The following is a 15,763-nucleotide window of genomic DNA, read 5'->3' on the forward strand; positions in this document are numbered from 1 at the left end:
CTATAAATTTTTACTCTTTCAATGTGATGAGGTTGAAGAGTGCAATTAATTCCTATTTTCATCACAGAATCGTGTATATTTCTGTAAAAGACCAAGGGTGGACTAACAACTGTCCCAGAAGTCACAGGTTCACTTGGGTGTTTTGTTAGTTTTTTGGTAATTTGAATAATTGCAAGTTTATTCGGGAATTTGTTCCGCTAACCTCCCATATCGGATGGATCCTGCATCTTCCCATAATCCCGTGGCCTTTAGTTCTAAAACCAACCAGCCAAAGAGATGTCTTCAAATGTTGTTTTATCTGACAACTGCAAAACCCAGACATTAAATTCAGAATGACAGAACAACAATCCTCATATTTCAGACGCTTGAACCAGAGACTGTTTCTCACTGTTAGTTAAATAATAAATTTTCCGTTGATTTCTGATTTGAAGTATCTCGATCAATCATTTTTCCTCTTGAAACTTGTATTCTTCAAGGAGGGTACAAAAACAAACCCAAGGATGACAAAAACATCAAGTAAACTGCTGATGAGGTTTTATTTCAGCCATTTGGTTCATAGATGATGATTACAATCTTTCTTGTTACACACCGGTCTACATTATGTTCAGAACACACCTCTGCGCCTTCAAAACAAGCACACAGAGTTTCCCTTTAAGGTCATCTTTAGATTTCTGTATCAAATAATTTGTGTTGTGTGACTAATGCACGTTTTGAACACATTTGCAGTTAAATCCCTCTACATATATATTTCTAGTCTTGGGATAACTTCATTCACATTGGTTAACAGTTTACACAAAGCTGTTCCACATGGTGGATTAATAAAAATATAAATAGCAAAAGTTAAAATCATTTAACCCCATTTTGCTTCAAGACTTGTTGAGATCCTGTAGTGACCAAATGGAGTTAAATAAAATAGCCCCCCCCCCCGATATAAACAGCTTCACATTATGAGCTTGAACACATCTTTTACATTAAGGATTCAAACTGAGGCACTTCACAAGAAACGTTAAAGGAGACGCTTACATCTCAACACAACGCATAATTATTTCTTGTCTTCATTTAAGAACTATATTCTAAAAGCTGAAAGAAGCAGAAAACCACCAGTGCACAGAGACACGTTTCAACGGTGACACCCAGAAAACCATTCGAACAGCTGTTGGAGGACGGCTAAGTTGGCAAGAAGTGCTCCCTTCATTGTTTTGAAGAACCCGAAGATAAATATCTTGCCGTTAGCCGTTCAAAACTGTTGGATTCATTTTTACTTTGGAACATAATGAGATTCAGAAAATGTAGTGGTCTTCATTGTGTCATCGTCATCAAATTCCTTCTGGTCAGTTCTCTTCAGTAAATGAAACTGACACCAAAGTCCATGAGCTACAGCAGCTGCAGAAGTGGCGGCCATCTATCTGCAGTTTCCTGCTACTAACTGAAGTTGTAGAGAAAGTCTCCTTCCATGCCTAATCGGCATCATGCAGCAACATCCAACATGGCCCCTCCTCCATCACGACCTCCAGAACATGGAGCTCAGCTGGCCTTTGGGCGGACTGATCTGTCGGCTCTGCAGCGACGTCTATGTGTGGGAGACAAAGATAAGTTTACTTTTATTCCCCCACAAGAAACCAACCAACATTGAGATCACAAAAGCCATTGCCTTAATGCATTTCAATGTGTAATGACAGAAATCCTGTTGTCAACTTTTTACATTTTTCTACATTTTCTTCATTTTAAATTTTGTTGTCCATCCTGCATTTGCTTCTCTCTTTAACTGCACGTCATCAAGTCATGTAGCTCAAATGTTCTCTTGCAGTGAGTAAATTTGCCTTCTCATTTTGGAAATAAAACATTTTTGGGAACACAGTGTTACACTGTGCTTTCATCTCAACTGTCCGAGCAAATGCCAAGCAGACACCCAATGCATGAAGATATTTTTAACCCTGAACTGGTCGACTAATTTCTTAACTGGGCTGAATTTCTGCCAGATTGGCTGTTTGACATTCCATTGGTTTACGCAGGCTGCGACGCGCTCTCGTGCCCCGTCAGGTCAAACGAGAATCAGATCGACATCGGGGCGAAACACAGGTCGACATCTGAAAGGCGCTTGAGTCGCGGAGAGACCTCCGCTTGGTTTGTTTATTTGAATTCAAAAAGTTAAGTCTAGGTCACTAACTGTTTTCATTAACTATGCTCACATTGCTGAATCTCTCTGTTGAAAGACACACAAGTAGTTTTTGAAAAACCAACAGGCTAGCTAACTTAGGGTGACCAGACGTCCCCGGTTTTGGTTACATGTCCCCTTCTGGAGCTGCCCCCGGAAATAACTGTGACGTTTTTAACTGTGTGTTAATCATAGACTGTATGAGGTGTTAACAGACCAGAAGTCAGATTTTACGTGGCCAAGAAAGACTGGACAGCAGAGCATACAGGTGTCGTGCCCTCATTTGCAATGTTGGGATACAAACTGCTGTGAGATCAATTAAACTGAACTTTGAGGCAAAAACGGAGACCAAACTGCCTTCACCTTCTGTTCTTTCTTAGAAAAGCACAAAGTAACGTTGCCTTTTTCAGGACATAGTACATCTTGTTTGAAGAACACCAGTGTCAGTAACCACTCCAGTTTAGTGCCAACATTACCAGTCACGTACCTCTAGAAACTGTTTGAGTCTGATGACTGAGCCCATCTGTCCAGTGGTGGTCACCGCTTCAATTCTGGAGACACCAAAAAGCACCATCCAACACATCAGACAAAAGGAAGTTAAATTTGTAGCAAGAGCTGCTGCTGCTGCTAAATCATCTGGCTATCTGCTGGTGAAAGACGCTTTACATCTTAAGCGAGTGTGTACCTTGGGAAGTATTCCTCTTTAAGTAGCAGGATGAGTTTCCAGAACTGGACCTGATACTGCTTCATCAAAGCATTACCACAAACCTGAAGGAGGCACACAAACAAGAAGACAAACATCAACACTTAAGTTGTTTGACCCACAGGTGCTTTCACTGACCAGTCATAAAATAAACTTTACTGCATCACCAGCTTTTCAGTCACTAAAAAGGCTCTCAGTCCAAATTAACCTGCACTGGTCACAATAACACACTGAGCTCTTAACCTCAGGACAGAACAACTAATAGACTAAACATATACTAAACTTTAAAAAAGCAAAGATGATGAAACACAGAAGAAAATGAGTAAGTGACTGTCACTTTATATGCTGCATTTTATTCCCTGGGTCGTATTTAAAAAGGAAATTGGTTGCGTCACTGTTCTCCAAGAGCAGACCAGTGTTTCCTCTAGGATTTCTTTCAGCAGCACACTTCACAAAACAAATAAACTTAACAGTGTTTCCCCTAGGATGGAGTTGTAGCAGCAGAGGTGAACACAATATGTCTCAGCAACATTGCTCTTGTGTCCATGAGCATGCGATGCACCTTAGAATAGCTTAAAACTGCAGTGTTTTCCCAGTTTAATGTGAGCTTTAGATGACTGTTTTGGTGTTGGTCAGGGGTTTTGGGGATCCTCCCAAGAAAATGTAATGTTTTCCAATCAAAAATATGTAATTTCACATCATATCGGGCCATTATTTTCACCATCTCTCTGAACAAATAGTTGGAAAAGCTAGAGCAGATAATAAATAACCAACACCCAAAGATGAGTCTACTGGAGGAACTACAACCTTTAGATCTGGAGAAAGTAATTTGGTTGGTTCTGTTGCTCCACAGTGATTTTACAGTGATGGCACAGCATGTTTTGGGCATCACCCCTAAGCCTTAACGGCAGGAAAACGCTGTTAATATGACCTCAGAATCATTATAGATACGACTGTTCATGTTTGCCTTGTGTGTCTACATTTTACTGCTTCTGACATTTATCTGTAGACATTAATATAAAAAAAGGCTACATGAGAAACCTCCTCCCTTCTCAGGTGCATTTTATTTGCACATTAAAATCCTAAAAGAAATGTCTCCTCATTAGCTTAAAAGGACTAGTTTGCATCACTAATTGGCACCTCAGCTCCTCCAGTCACCTCCGTCCTTTCTTTTCCTAAACTCTTTTCCTTTTTCAGACTGAAAAATAATTGAATCAGTCTGTACAGGACAGAGCTGCAGGCTACGTCAGTTTAGTCTAAGTTTGTACCTGATGTTCTCAACATTGGACTAGTAGGCAGTAATAAAATACAGCTTCCAGTTACTTTCTATAAATTGAGCTAATGTTAAGTTACATAGCAGCTGTGTAGCTGCTGTAGAAGCTTTCCTGCTCAGCTGCGCAGTCTGAAGGGGAGATGTTAGCTAACTTAGCTTAGTCTTCACTTTTCCAGCAGGTGGGAAACAACAGACTTTTCTTGGTCTTGAGAAGCTGACAGACACCGTACATTTACTACCAGAATATTTTCTTCCGCTCGCGTTCCCTGTCACTTTCTGCCGCTCGGACAATCAAACACTCGCTACGCACCTCCTGATTCAGAGTTGCGCTGCTCTTATATCACCAACTGTCACGTATGTTCTGAATAGAACGAGGAGAGGAAGCGAGCCGAGCGTTGAGTTCTGCAGTGAAAACATTTGTAGCGCATAGTTTAATGATCGTGGGAAAAAGCACCGCCGCTGCTGAATGCATATAGAGGAAACACTGCAGACCGAGCTGAAACTTTTCAGAGCTGATGATGATATTAGACGAAATGGTCAGACTTTACCCCTCATCTGCATATTCAAATGAGTCTGTGCCATATATTTTGGATTAATATTATGTTTAAAAAGAAAAGAGAAAGAGTACAGGACTCACCTCAAGAAAGTCAAACAGGAGGGTTGCCGTGATGTCTGCCAGAGGCTCCATGTTGAGCATCTGAGCCAACCAACGCCAGCCGTGGTTCAGACCGTGAGGAGCACACTGAAACACATCCCATAAAAAGTGTTTTACATTTCAACACAAAATCACTGTAACACAGATCCAAAGGTCTTAAGAGTTTGAAATAGTGTGGTCACTGTGATGGAGTGAACAAACCGTTCAAACACAGGAAGTGAGACAGTTTTTACCCCCTGCTTGGAGCCGTAGGGCCACCTCAGCTGGATAATGGCGGCGTAGAGCCGGATCATCCCAGACATCCTCTTCAGGAAACTGTCCTGACCTTCAACCCCAGAGTCGTCCACACGGTAACCAAGAATCCTGATGACATGAGGATTATTTTTGTGATTAATCAAACATAACAACTGAGTAAAAGGAAGGTGCAGCAACACGTTTCTGTCTCCCTGACCTCTGATATTCCTCCACAGGCATTCCTTCCTTCATCGGAGGGTAATGTGGGACCGAGTACGGACATTTCTTGTGCAGGTGGGCGAGGATGAACCCTCCCACTTGTGGGTGCAGCTCCCAGACACCAGAGGCCACCACGGCAATGGGGAATGCGGCTTCGTGGTGAGACGCCACCTCCTCCTCTCCTTGTTTCTATGGGGGAAAATATTTAAATCAGGAAAATGAATCCCAGGGGAGTTTTGTTATGGCTTTTGTTTATTTGTACAGATTATAGACTAAATACTGAGGATATGATTGTTCTGTGTTACTGGTACGCACACTGCAAGAGTTAGAGCTTTCATTTCCACTGTTGTCACCTACTATATCATAAAAGAGGATATCACACAGATCTTATTTATTCTGCTACTAATATAATTAACAACAGCAATGTAAATGCTCCGTATTTGTATAGTGCCTTTCTAGTCATTGCAACCACTTGAAGCACTTTAACACTATATTGCATCACACACATTCATAGCCAACAATTCAGGGTTCAGTATCTTGCCCAAGGACACTTCGACATGCAGTCTGGAGGAGCCGGGGTTGAACTGCTGACCTTCCGATTGACGGGCAACCCGCTCAAACTCCTGATCCACAGCCGCCCGTCAGTCTCTGGGTGAAATTGAGGTCTGTCTTTATCACTTAGCAGGATTACTAGGAACCTCCTCGAACCTGGACCAAAGTTCCAGTTGCACTAAAATATATACATCTATTGAGGGCGGCAAATAATAACTGATTTTTGATTAATTTGTCAATGAATTAATCACCCATTATATGTGGATAGTGAAAGATCACAATTTCTCAAGTTCAGTTTTGTTTAATAATAATTTGCAGTGCCAAAAAATGGTGATTCAAAAATAAATGTTAGAAATCTTTCAGTTAGGGTCATTAAGGAAAAATAACATGGTTTTAGTTATTTTTTTAGTTTTTCCAGTAGCTCCGAGATGATCACACAGCACCAAAGTAACTCACCACAAACTTCTCAGCCAATTTGTAGCTGACAAAGTTCAGACCCTGTGGATGCTGAGAGGTGGAGACAGATTTCCCCCCAGACATCACCGCCCGCCCCGACAGCAGCTTGTCGATCTTGTCAAAGATTTCTTGGAGCTGCGATCCCGAGTTGCTGGAGATTTGACTGACGGGGATGCTAGCTGCTTTCTGGAGCTCCAGCTTCAGCTTCTTGGTCTGAGTCCAGAGAAGAGACACAAAACCATCCATAAATACTGTAAATGTTACATATCACCATCACCTACATACTTTTTGTGATCTGACCAAAACGTGTCCTAAACACGGAATAAAAGACTGTCTTTACTTTTCCTGTGATCATATAGTTATAATTTATATAAAACTTTGTACCTATTTTAGCCTGTATTTCACTTAGGCTTGTAGTTCTTGTTTGACTGAAACATCTCCTCTCTGACCTCTAAACTGGCACAAACAGTAAAGATGTACAGACGACCGCTCTAGTCTTTTAATTTGTAAAGCAGTTTGAGCTGCATTTTGTATAGAACCTCAGTCGTGCAGTAAAAAAAATAAGATATTATTATCATCATCATCATCAAAGCACAAACTCACCTGGGTGTCTTTTGGAGAGTTGAGTTGTTCAAAGGACTGAGCACACCGAGCAGCCGACTCCTGCAGCTCCTTGTACCATTTCAGTGTGCTGTCTTCAGCACTGTTCTGCAGCCCTGTTGGAACCATCAAGTGTTTTAAAGTACTCACGGTATTACGTATGTCTACATTACCAAACAAACATTAATTAGTAATAGCTCTAGTGAATGCAGTCCTTTGAATTCATCCATTCACATCTTAAGAGTTAAAAAAACAAAACAAAAAAAGTATATTTCTTAAAACTGCTCTAAAATATCCGTGTGTAAAAAAAATCAAAACTTAAGTGACATAGAAGCTGTCCCAGGATGAAAATTATAAACTGCTTTAAGCCAGGCTCAAAATATCTGCCATCACCGCTGGTTGGCACAAAATGCATTCTGGGATACTATGCTACCTAGTTCACACATGTCAGATACCAAACTTTCCTTGATAAAACCGGGGAGAAAGAACACTTCCAGGATTTTGGACTGTACTTGTCTACATGTGGATACAAACAGTACAAAGTCTTTCACTGATGATGTTTCACAAGTACAGTCAAGGTGGAATGATCTGTGTTACTCTACAGCAGGGCTGCAACTAATGACCATTTTCATTGTTGATTATTAGTTGTTTGGTCTATAAAATGTCATAAGAGTAATAAAACCAGAAAATGGTCTCATTCAACAAGCTGGCATCAGAGACTTACCTTTTTTTTTCTTAAAAAATTACAGATTATCAAAATAGTTGCAGATTAATTTAATAGTTGACAACTAATCAATGCAGTTCTACTCTAAAGCCAATTAATATAATTTTTTCCCTGCTTATAGGTTGCTATGAAGATTTTCCACCATCTGGTAGAATCATCTTAAACATCTTGGATCTGTGACTGAAATGAGTTCTAGGTGATATCCGTGACCCATAGCATATGATCCTGGATCCGAACAATTATCTCACCTTTCCTCTCCTTCACCTTCTCTTTGGCCGACTGCGCTGCCTTCTTCTGCGCTTCCTGTTGCACCTGCAGCTCCACCTGCTTCCGGCGCTGCTCTTCCTCCTCCTGATCCTTCTTCTTCTTCTCTTGAGCTTTGGCGACCTCCTCCTGCATCAGCCTGATCAGCGCCCTCATTTCGTGGAGTGCTCGCTCCGCCACGGTCATGTCCTCCATGCTAGGAAACTCTCCCTGGGAAAATTCACAGCAGAAAAGGTTACACCAGTCTGATGAGCAGGTTGATACATCAGAGATCAAGTGATTCATACTGAACTGACACCTGAGAGCCGCTAGAAAGAAAAACAATACATGTTCTATATATAAAATATACAGAACCATTAGTATCTTTTAAGTTATTAAAAACAACATCTTCACACACCGACCATAAGGTGTACGGCACTTTGCACACTGAATGAAATATTTAAAGCTAGCTGGAGCTCAAACAATCAGTTGATTGATCAATTACTCAGTCCACAGAATATTCATCAACAATTTCTCCTTTCAGTCATCTGGTTCCAGCTTTTCTTATGTGAGGAGGATGTATTGTCATTGTAAATTAAATATTATTAGATTTTGGACTGGTTGTCAGAGGAAAAAAAACATTTTGAAAATCTTACATATTACAGACAAAAGTATTCATCGAAAAAAGTATGATAGCAAATGAAAAGGAAAAAAAAAAAACCTTGATGGACGACATGCTAAAAAAAATAAAAATCGTAGTGTTCAGACAGATATGCCGATGTGTGTCACAATGTTAGTGGGAATGGTAATTTTTACATTTCAAAATTCATTTCATTCAAAAAAGAATATATATAAAAAATTATTTGAAACGAGTATGCTCACTTAAGTCTGGAGAATATTATTTGTAGTAGAACCAAGACGTTTTGTTTATAATGAGATGTTGTGACACATTTTACAGTCATCAATAAATTCCTGCAATTTGGATAATGCACTTGGCCATATTGTGATTTTGATAATATTTAAATTAATTGTTCAGCCCTAAAGTATGTTTATGAAAAGTCTGAGTGATCATTTTACGGTCTACTTTTATATCATCTTCCAAATAAGTTTGGCCAACCTGTGGGTTTGTTTCCAACCTGTCTGATCGTTTGTTTCTTCACTTAAACTTGTGAGTACAAAGTTGCAGCTACTTGAAATAATTGCCAAAACACCAAAACATATGAGCCAATGTTGTAATAAACTGGAATTATCCTTTAACACAACCACAATAATTTTCCATCTCTCTCCTTGTCAGTGTAGGAAGGGCCCTGATCCGAACCTGAACTTTTCCCATCAGCAGTTAAACTGACCTCTGCTGTCTTTCGCACCACCTCGGACACCTGGGAGCACAGCTGGTTTCCGCGCATGCTGTAGGAGCTGAGGCTGGCCGACGGGAGATCAGTTTTGCTGGATGGCTCCAGCAGCTGGTTGAGCTGCAGGATTTCCTCCTGGATGGTGTTAAGGTTACGCAGTCTCTCCCTGCCCTCTGCCTGTCGCTGCCGCTCGAGCTCTGCCTCCCGCAGGCGCTGCTGCTCCGCCTCTCTCAGCCGCAGATTGAGGATCTGCAAAGAGGAGAAAGGAAACGTGTTTATAATGTACAAAGCATGCAAGGCTGCTAACAGAAGCCTTTCTAAACTTGTGAGTTCAGATGAATCACAAGCATTGCGCGGCTAACTTAAGACAACAACCTATTGTAACTCCCCTCCCTGCCCCACCGCTAACTGTTCAAAACATAGTCGGAAGCGCCACCGGAGCACCGAGAGAATGGCGGTGCTCTGCTGTCATGCACCTCCAAAAACTGCTTTTTAACGCTATAATATCCTTTGTGGGGTTTATCAATGGTGATAAATGATTCGAAGTATGTATTTTATGAACATTTAGAGTCGTTAATGAATTATTACACTAAGTAGAAGTATCATTCCTTATGATTCAGCTAGTGTGCAGTGATAACCGCGATTCATCAGTGTGGAGATTTGCATCCACCTCTTTTCAGCATAAATCAGTGTTACCACCCGCGAGGTGCATGCAATTCTCGGCAGGCATGCAGAATTTGGCACAACACTTGTTGCTCTCTGACAGAGAGACAATGGCAGCAGGTTGAAGCAGTAAGACAGAAGAAAACTGGGAGAAGATAAGGTAGATCTGGGTTTGGCTCGCTGGCCATTTAACATTTTAACGCTGTTTCTGTGCCTTTTGTTGTTCAACTTTTCATAAAGCCTACGTGCCTGTAAGTTTCACTTTTCGTCAACCACCAATCACAGCCTGGATGGGGCATCAAATCATAAATGTTGAATAATATGATACACGTTTGTTCTTAGCATTAACCAATTAGAGATCAATGTAGGGCCGTTTTCTCACACAAGGATTAAATAAATAACCCACAGAAAGGAAACCGCTGTAACTGGATTTAATGTTCAACTAGTGGTAAAATAGTAAGCTATTATATGAAGTTATAATGAATATAGTAATTAATATAGGTTATTATTGTTATACTAACAGTATTACATTTATTCATTTAGCTGACGCTTTTATCCAAAGCGACTTACAATTGTTATTTATGTCAGAGGTCGCACGCCTCTGGAGCAACTAGGGTTTAAGGGTCTTGCTCAGGGACACACTGGTGGATGGCTTACAGTGGGAATTGAACCCTGGTCTCCCACATCATAGGCAAGCATGTTATCTATGCGCCCTCACCACCCCAGTATACTATTAGCCGAAAATTATACTGTTTATTTAAAGTTATAATAATATTATACTAATAGACTCATGTATAATAGTTCCTCCTCCAGGTTGTAGATAGAGACTCTGCATTAGACAGATCTACATTGAGCCGGTGCCAGGATGCCAATATTTGCTCCTTCTAGCTGCCTCCTCTGTAGAGCAACATGCTCCCTTAGTTTTGTTTTACTAGTTATTGTTACTATATGACTTTCTCCAAATCGTGCAGCCCTACCACCTACACATACTTTCAGCAAAGACAAGGATACTGTGTGAGTGTGTGATGTCGCTGTTTTAACAGAATCAAGTACAAAATATGACAGCATGTGGTAGTTTTCCTGACAGCAAAAATATGTCGTAATAAATAAAATCCTATCACACCGTTTTTACAACGCCTATAATAATGTAATAGTGCCGTATCCTAGAATATAGAATAGTTATCCCTCTGTAGACTAAGCTCTTGTCCACTGAACAAAGAAAGTTTTTTTGTTTTTATTTAGTACAATTTATTAATTAAAACATGAATAAATTAACAAATAAGCCCCTCATTTGCAGCTTGTTTTGTAAATGAATGAATCTGCACGATATCTGAGGAGCGCTGTTGCCATGTTTGTGAGGACCTCAGTTTAGGCGGTGACAGCATGAGCTTGATTTTTGCCCAAAGTCTATCTTTTATTATCAGTAATGAAACAGGTTAGGGTAACTATGGAGCTCTCCTAAATATCAGCACAGATAATAAACTTAGGAAGTGACATCTTAAGTTGAATTAATTTACTGTGAGACTTAAGATTCATCACTCTAAGTTTGTTTTGCCAGTATGGAATAGTTTTCCACTCTGAGATCCCTGTTAAAAAGCACCAGACTTTACAGTGCTTCCAGACCTTTAAAGCAACCATCTTTAGGGTATCACATTAAGTATCCTTTCTACATGTAGTCTGATGATCATACCTTCATTCTGTGTCGCTGCTCTTCCTTCAGTTTCTCTTGACGCCCGATGCTCTCTTTAGTTCTACAGTGCAGAAAGTGGAAGAGTTTTGATCACACGTAACAATTTAGAAATGTTCCAACATCATTAAGACTTGCATCCTTGCCGGTGCTTCTTACTCTCTGTCCATCATGTCCCTCATGCTCTGGTACTCCTGCCTCTGCTTCAGCTCCATGAACTCCTCGAAACGTTTCAGCTGCTCCGACTCGGAGTTTGCCACCGCCGCCACCAGCTTCTCCTGCATTTCCAGCCGCAGTTTGAGCGCCACCTGAGCCGACAGATTTCAGACATCAACTAGGTGAGACTGATACAGGCAGCATTTTATCACACAACCGTTAAGTTGTTCTTATGGGATAATTAAACATTTTCTTTTATTGTTAATTCTTATTTTCTATGACTTACAATACTTTTTTCTTTCACCCTCTTTATTGCGAAAGTTATGCACCAAAATACGAAGGCATTTCTTGTTAGTTGAAAATCTACTGGGATTCTCATTAAGAGTCATTGTGTCTGACCTTGGCCTTTTCACGCTGCTCATCCTCAAATTTGATAATGAGACCAGCCGTCTCCATGGCTTTGGGTGACAGCAGGGAGATGGTAGGTAGTGATGCAGGACTGGAAACTTCGCTGACACCTGCCTCTGGATCTTCATCCTTCGTGTTATCACTAACAGCCTGCAGCACATAAACGTGAGGAAAAGATTAAGTCACACATTCAGACATGTAGATCCATTCAGAGCTCCAACAGAGTCACAGAAAGTAATACAAAGTGTGCAGCTGTTCTTGTTTTATAGGGATGAAAGCATTAAACCAGCTCCACAGATTATTTAAATATCCAATTGAAAACAAACAAACAAAACACAGGGAATCTGCTGGTTATAATAGTCACCAACAATAATGCACAATTATATCAACAACTTGTCTGTTTCAGTAATATCCTTGCAAACTCAAACTTGTTTGTTGCCACGTATCATGATGACTTTCTGAAACCAACTTTTTGTTATACATATACTGTATATCTACTCCCTGGAAGCAAACACCCAAATACCACTAAGCTCAAAAAAAACCCTGTCAAATGACACAAAAGTTACTATGTGGACACTTCCTTCAATCCAATAGAAGTGTACAGACTCTGACACACTTCTTTCTCACATAGTAAAAACACTGAAAGATCAGCATGTACTCTAGAAAAGAGACTTTCCTGGTCACTCTCGGTCCTTAAAGGCGGGGCTGTAGAAAGTGCGGCTTGCTTAGCGTTGAGGTCAGGGATGGATCCTGTGGATGAAACTGAGGCCGAGATCTCCTCAGGGCTGGAGTTTCCGGAGATGGAGCCCAGAAAGCTGGAGGTCTGCAGGGGCAAGGAGCCGAGACGCTCCAATATGATCCCAGAATGCGAGGACAAGCTGAAGGTCTCTTTACAACCAGTCAAAATATGCTGCAAGAAGACAGAACCATCATCGAGTGTGTTTAAATGCACCAGAAAGGTGTAGAGGGGGAAAAAAGCAATTTATAAACAACATGTCCCTTTGAAATGTAGTGGAGTATAAAGTAGCATAAAATGGAAATACTCATGTGCTTGAGCAAATATACCTGATCAGCAGTGGTGGAAGAAGTACTCAGATCCTTTACTCAAGTAAAAGTACCAACACAGCAATCTAAATTCAAAATCCTACTTAAGTAAATAAGTATTATCAGCAAAATGTACTTAAAAGTATCAAAAGTCAAAGTATGCCAAGACTGATGCATCAATAGATAACTGTTGTAGCTAGTTAATGCTAGTTTTAACTACTTTATTTACAGTTACTAGTTTTGTCCAGTGGTTCCCACCACTCTTAATGGTCACAATATAAATCTGTGGGGTCACAGGCCAAAAAACTTTAGCATAATATTTAAAACGCATCTCATTTGTTTTCTATCTGAAATCTTAATCTAAAAAGTAACTATTAACGAAACCAATATTTTAATCTAAAATGCATTGGCTTAGAAGTATAAAGTGACATAAAGGGAAATAATAAACGAAATATGTTACAAGTAACGTTACAGCCCTTAAAAAGATGTCACTGCTGGGAAGACCAGCACATATTTTGTCCACTCATTCACCAAACAGCTCGTAGCCTGTTAAACTCAGTGGAAGACTAAGTTGCTTCATCCAGCTTAATACTATTAAGTTAGGTTAGCAAACAATTTGCTAAATACGTTGCCTAACTAAAGACTTCCACCTGCTTGTGCTCCTTCCAATTAGTCAGTATTGGTGATTTAGCAAACTGTGGTGGGGACTATCCTCATTGCAGATCGTCCTGGTAGAGCTAAATGGTAGAAAAGTCACTCTAATAAATTAATTCGTTAAATTATCTAGCTAGCTAAACAGGCAGAGACAGCTTGGCTAACTAGCCATTCGTTAGCTAATGTCGGAGTTCGCTGGCGTCAACTCACCTCGCCCCTTTCTGACCAGTACGGGTCGAATGAGATTTTTGCCTTTGGTGAATTTTTTAAGGCCTCTAAAGTTGCCCATCGTAGGTTTTCAGCAGGCATGATGACAGAGCGGTAAACAAAACCCAAACTACTTGATAGCGTTTGGCGAAGTTTTGAACCGCCGGATGAGGTTACATAAATTACAATCCGACGACAAACAGCCCGCCTACAACCGAGACGCTCTTCCGGTTGGGCCATAACCCTTATAATATGTTGTTATTGATCTCATAAAAATAGCATTGCACAAGACAAAACCTTAAATGCAATAAAAATATTTATTTTACTATTGTATTTCCAGTCCTTCTAGCGGTCCCTGTTTTTTTTAAAAAGCTGTCAGTCCATTATTTGTTTGCTTTCAGATACCTCTCACACCAAAACCTCTCAAACACTGACAAAACTGCAAAATCAGAATCAGAATAAGCTTTATTGCCAGGTATGTGTACACATACGAGGAATTTGACTCTGGATTGTACATTGCTCACGATGTGCTTACTCATATAAAAATACAAAATCACAATAATAAAAATCAGACACAGACTTCAGTGTATACACACTATGAACAAAAACAGACATCACTGCAGATCAATGTGAGATGGATCTGCAGTGATGTTTCCTGCCCATTTCCTGACTCTGGAAAAGTCCTGAATGGAGGGCAGGTTGGCACAAATGATCTTTTCTGCAGTCCTGACTGTCCATTGTAGTCTGCTCCTGTCCAGTTTGGTGGCAGATCCAAACCAGACAGTGATGGAGGTGCAGAGGACAGACTGGATGATGGCTGTGTAAAAGTGGATCAACAGCTCCTTAGGCAGGTTGAGCTTCCTGAGCTGGCGCAGGAAGTACATCCTCTGCTGGGCCTTCTTGATGATGGTGTCAGTGTTGGGCTCCCACTTCAGGTCCTGGGAAATAGTGGTTCCGAGAAATCTAAAAGGATTCCACAGCAAACACAGGGCTGTTGAGTATGGTGATGAGGGGCAGAGTGGGGGGGGGGGCTCCTCCTGGAGTCCACGGTCATCCCTATAGTTTTGAGTCCACAGTGTGTTAAGCTCCAGGTTGTTCTGACCACACCAGAGAGCCAGCTGATCAACCTCCCGTCTGTAGGCCGACTTGTCACAGTCTCGGATGAGGCCGATGACTGTTGTCAGCAAACTTCAGGATTTGACAGATGCATCTCCTGAGGTGCAGACGTTGGTGTAGAGGGAGAAGAGCAGTGGGGAGAGCACACACCCCTGGGGGGCGCCAGTGCTAATAGTCCGGGTGCTGGATGTGATGTTCCCCAGCCTCACCTGCTGTCTCCTGTCAGTCAGGAAGTTTGTGATCCACTGACAGGTGGAGACTGGCACAGTGAGCTGGGTGAGTTTGGTGCTGAGGATGTCCGGGATGATGGTGTTGAATGCCGAGCTGAAGTCCACGAACAGGATCCTTGCATATGTCCCAGGAGAGTCGAGGTGTTGTAGGATGTGATACAGTCCCAAATTGACTGCATTATCCAGACCTGTAGGCAAACTGCAAGGGGTCCAGCAGCGGGCCTGTAATGTCCTTCAAGTGGGCCAGCACCAGTCTTTCAAAGGATTTCATGACTACAGATGTCAGGGCGACAGGCCTGTAGTCATGTAGTCCAGAGATGGAGGGGTTTTTGGGGACCGGGATGATTGTGGAGCGTTTGAAGCAGGAGGGAACTTCACATAGCTCCAGTGATCTGTTGAAGGTCTGTGTGAAGATGGGGGCCAGCTGGTCTG

The 15,763-nt window shown here is 41.2% G+C and overlaps 1 protein-coding gene across 1 annotated transcript; it reads right to left on the bottom strand.

Moving 5' to 3' along the window:
• Positions 1-517: 517 nt before the first annotated feature.
• On the bottom strand, positions 518-14,146 carry gle1 (GLE1 RNA export mediator). The gene is made up of 15 exons (XM_038704433.1): positions 13,989-14,146; positions 12,757-12,990; positions 12,072-12,230; positions 11,676-11,824; positions 11,520-11,580; positions 9,164-9,415; positions 7,820-8,045; positions 6,851-6,963; positions 6,248-6,460; positions 5,238-5,428; positions 5,020-5,149; positions 4,769-4,873; positions 2,841-2,923; positions 2,643-2,706; positions 518-1,570 (listed from the first exon to the last, which is right to left on the bottom strand). The coding sequence occupies exons 1-15, from the start codon at positions 14,085-14,087 to the stop codon at positions 1,502-1,504; spliced, it is 2,148 nt and encodes a 715-aa protein (XP_038560361.1). The 5' UTR covers positions 14,088-14,146; the 3' UTR covers positions 518-1,501.
• Positions 14,147-15,763: the final 1,617 nt, after the last annotated feature.

This window comes from Micropterus salmoides, unplaced genomic scaffold (assembly GCF_014851395.1).
Source record: "Micropterus salmoides isolate LMB-PRFRI ecotype aquatic unplaced genomic scaffold, ASM1485139v1 Ms_hic_scaffold_7, whole genome shotgun sequence".
NCBI classification, from domain to species: domain Eukaryota; kingdom Metazoa; phylum Chordata; class Actinopteri; order Centrarchiformes; family Centrarchidae; genus Micropterus; species Micropterus salmoides.

Coding starts and splice junctions, on each gene's coding strand:
- gle1 (XM_038704433.1), bottom strand. CDS start 14,087: ATGCCTGCTGAAAACCTACGATGGGCAACTTTAGAGGCCTTAAAAAAT. Junction 5,429..6,247: donor AATTGGCTGAGAAGTTTGTG/GTGAGTTACTTT, acceptor TTTCCCCCATAG/AAACAAGGAGAGGAGGAGGT. Junction 5,150..5,237: donor CCTGTGGAGGAATATCAGAG/GTCAGGGAGACA, acceptor TCATGTCATCAG/GATTCTTGGTTACCGTGTGG.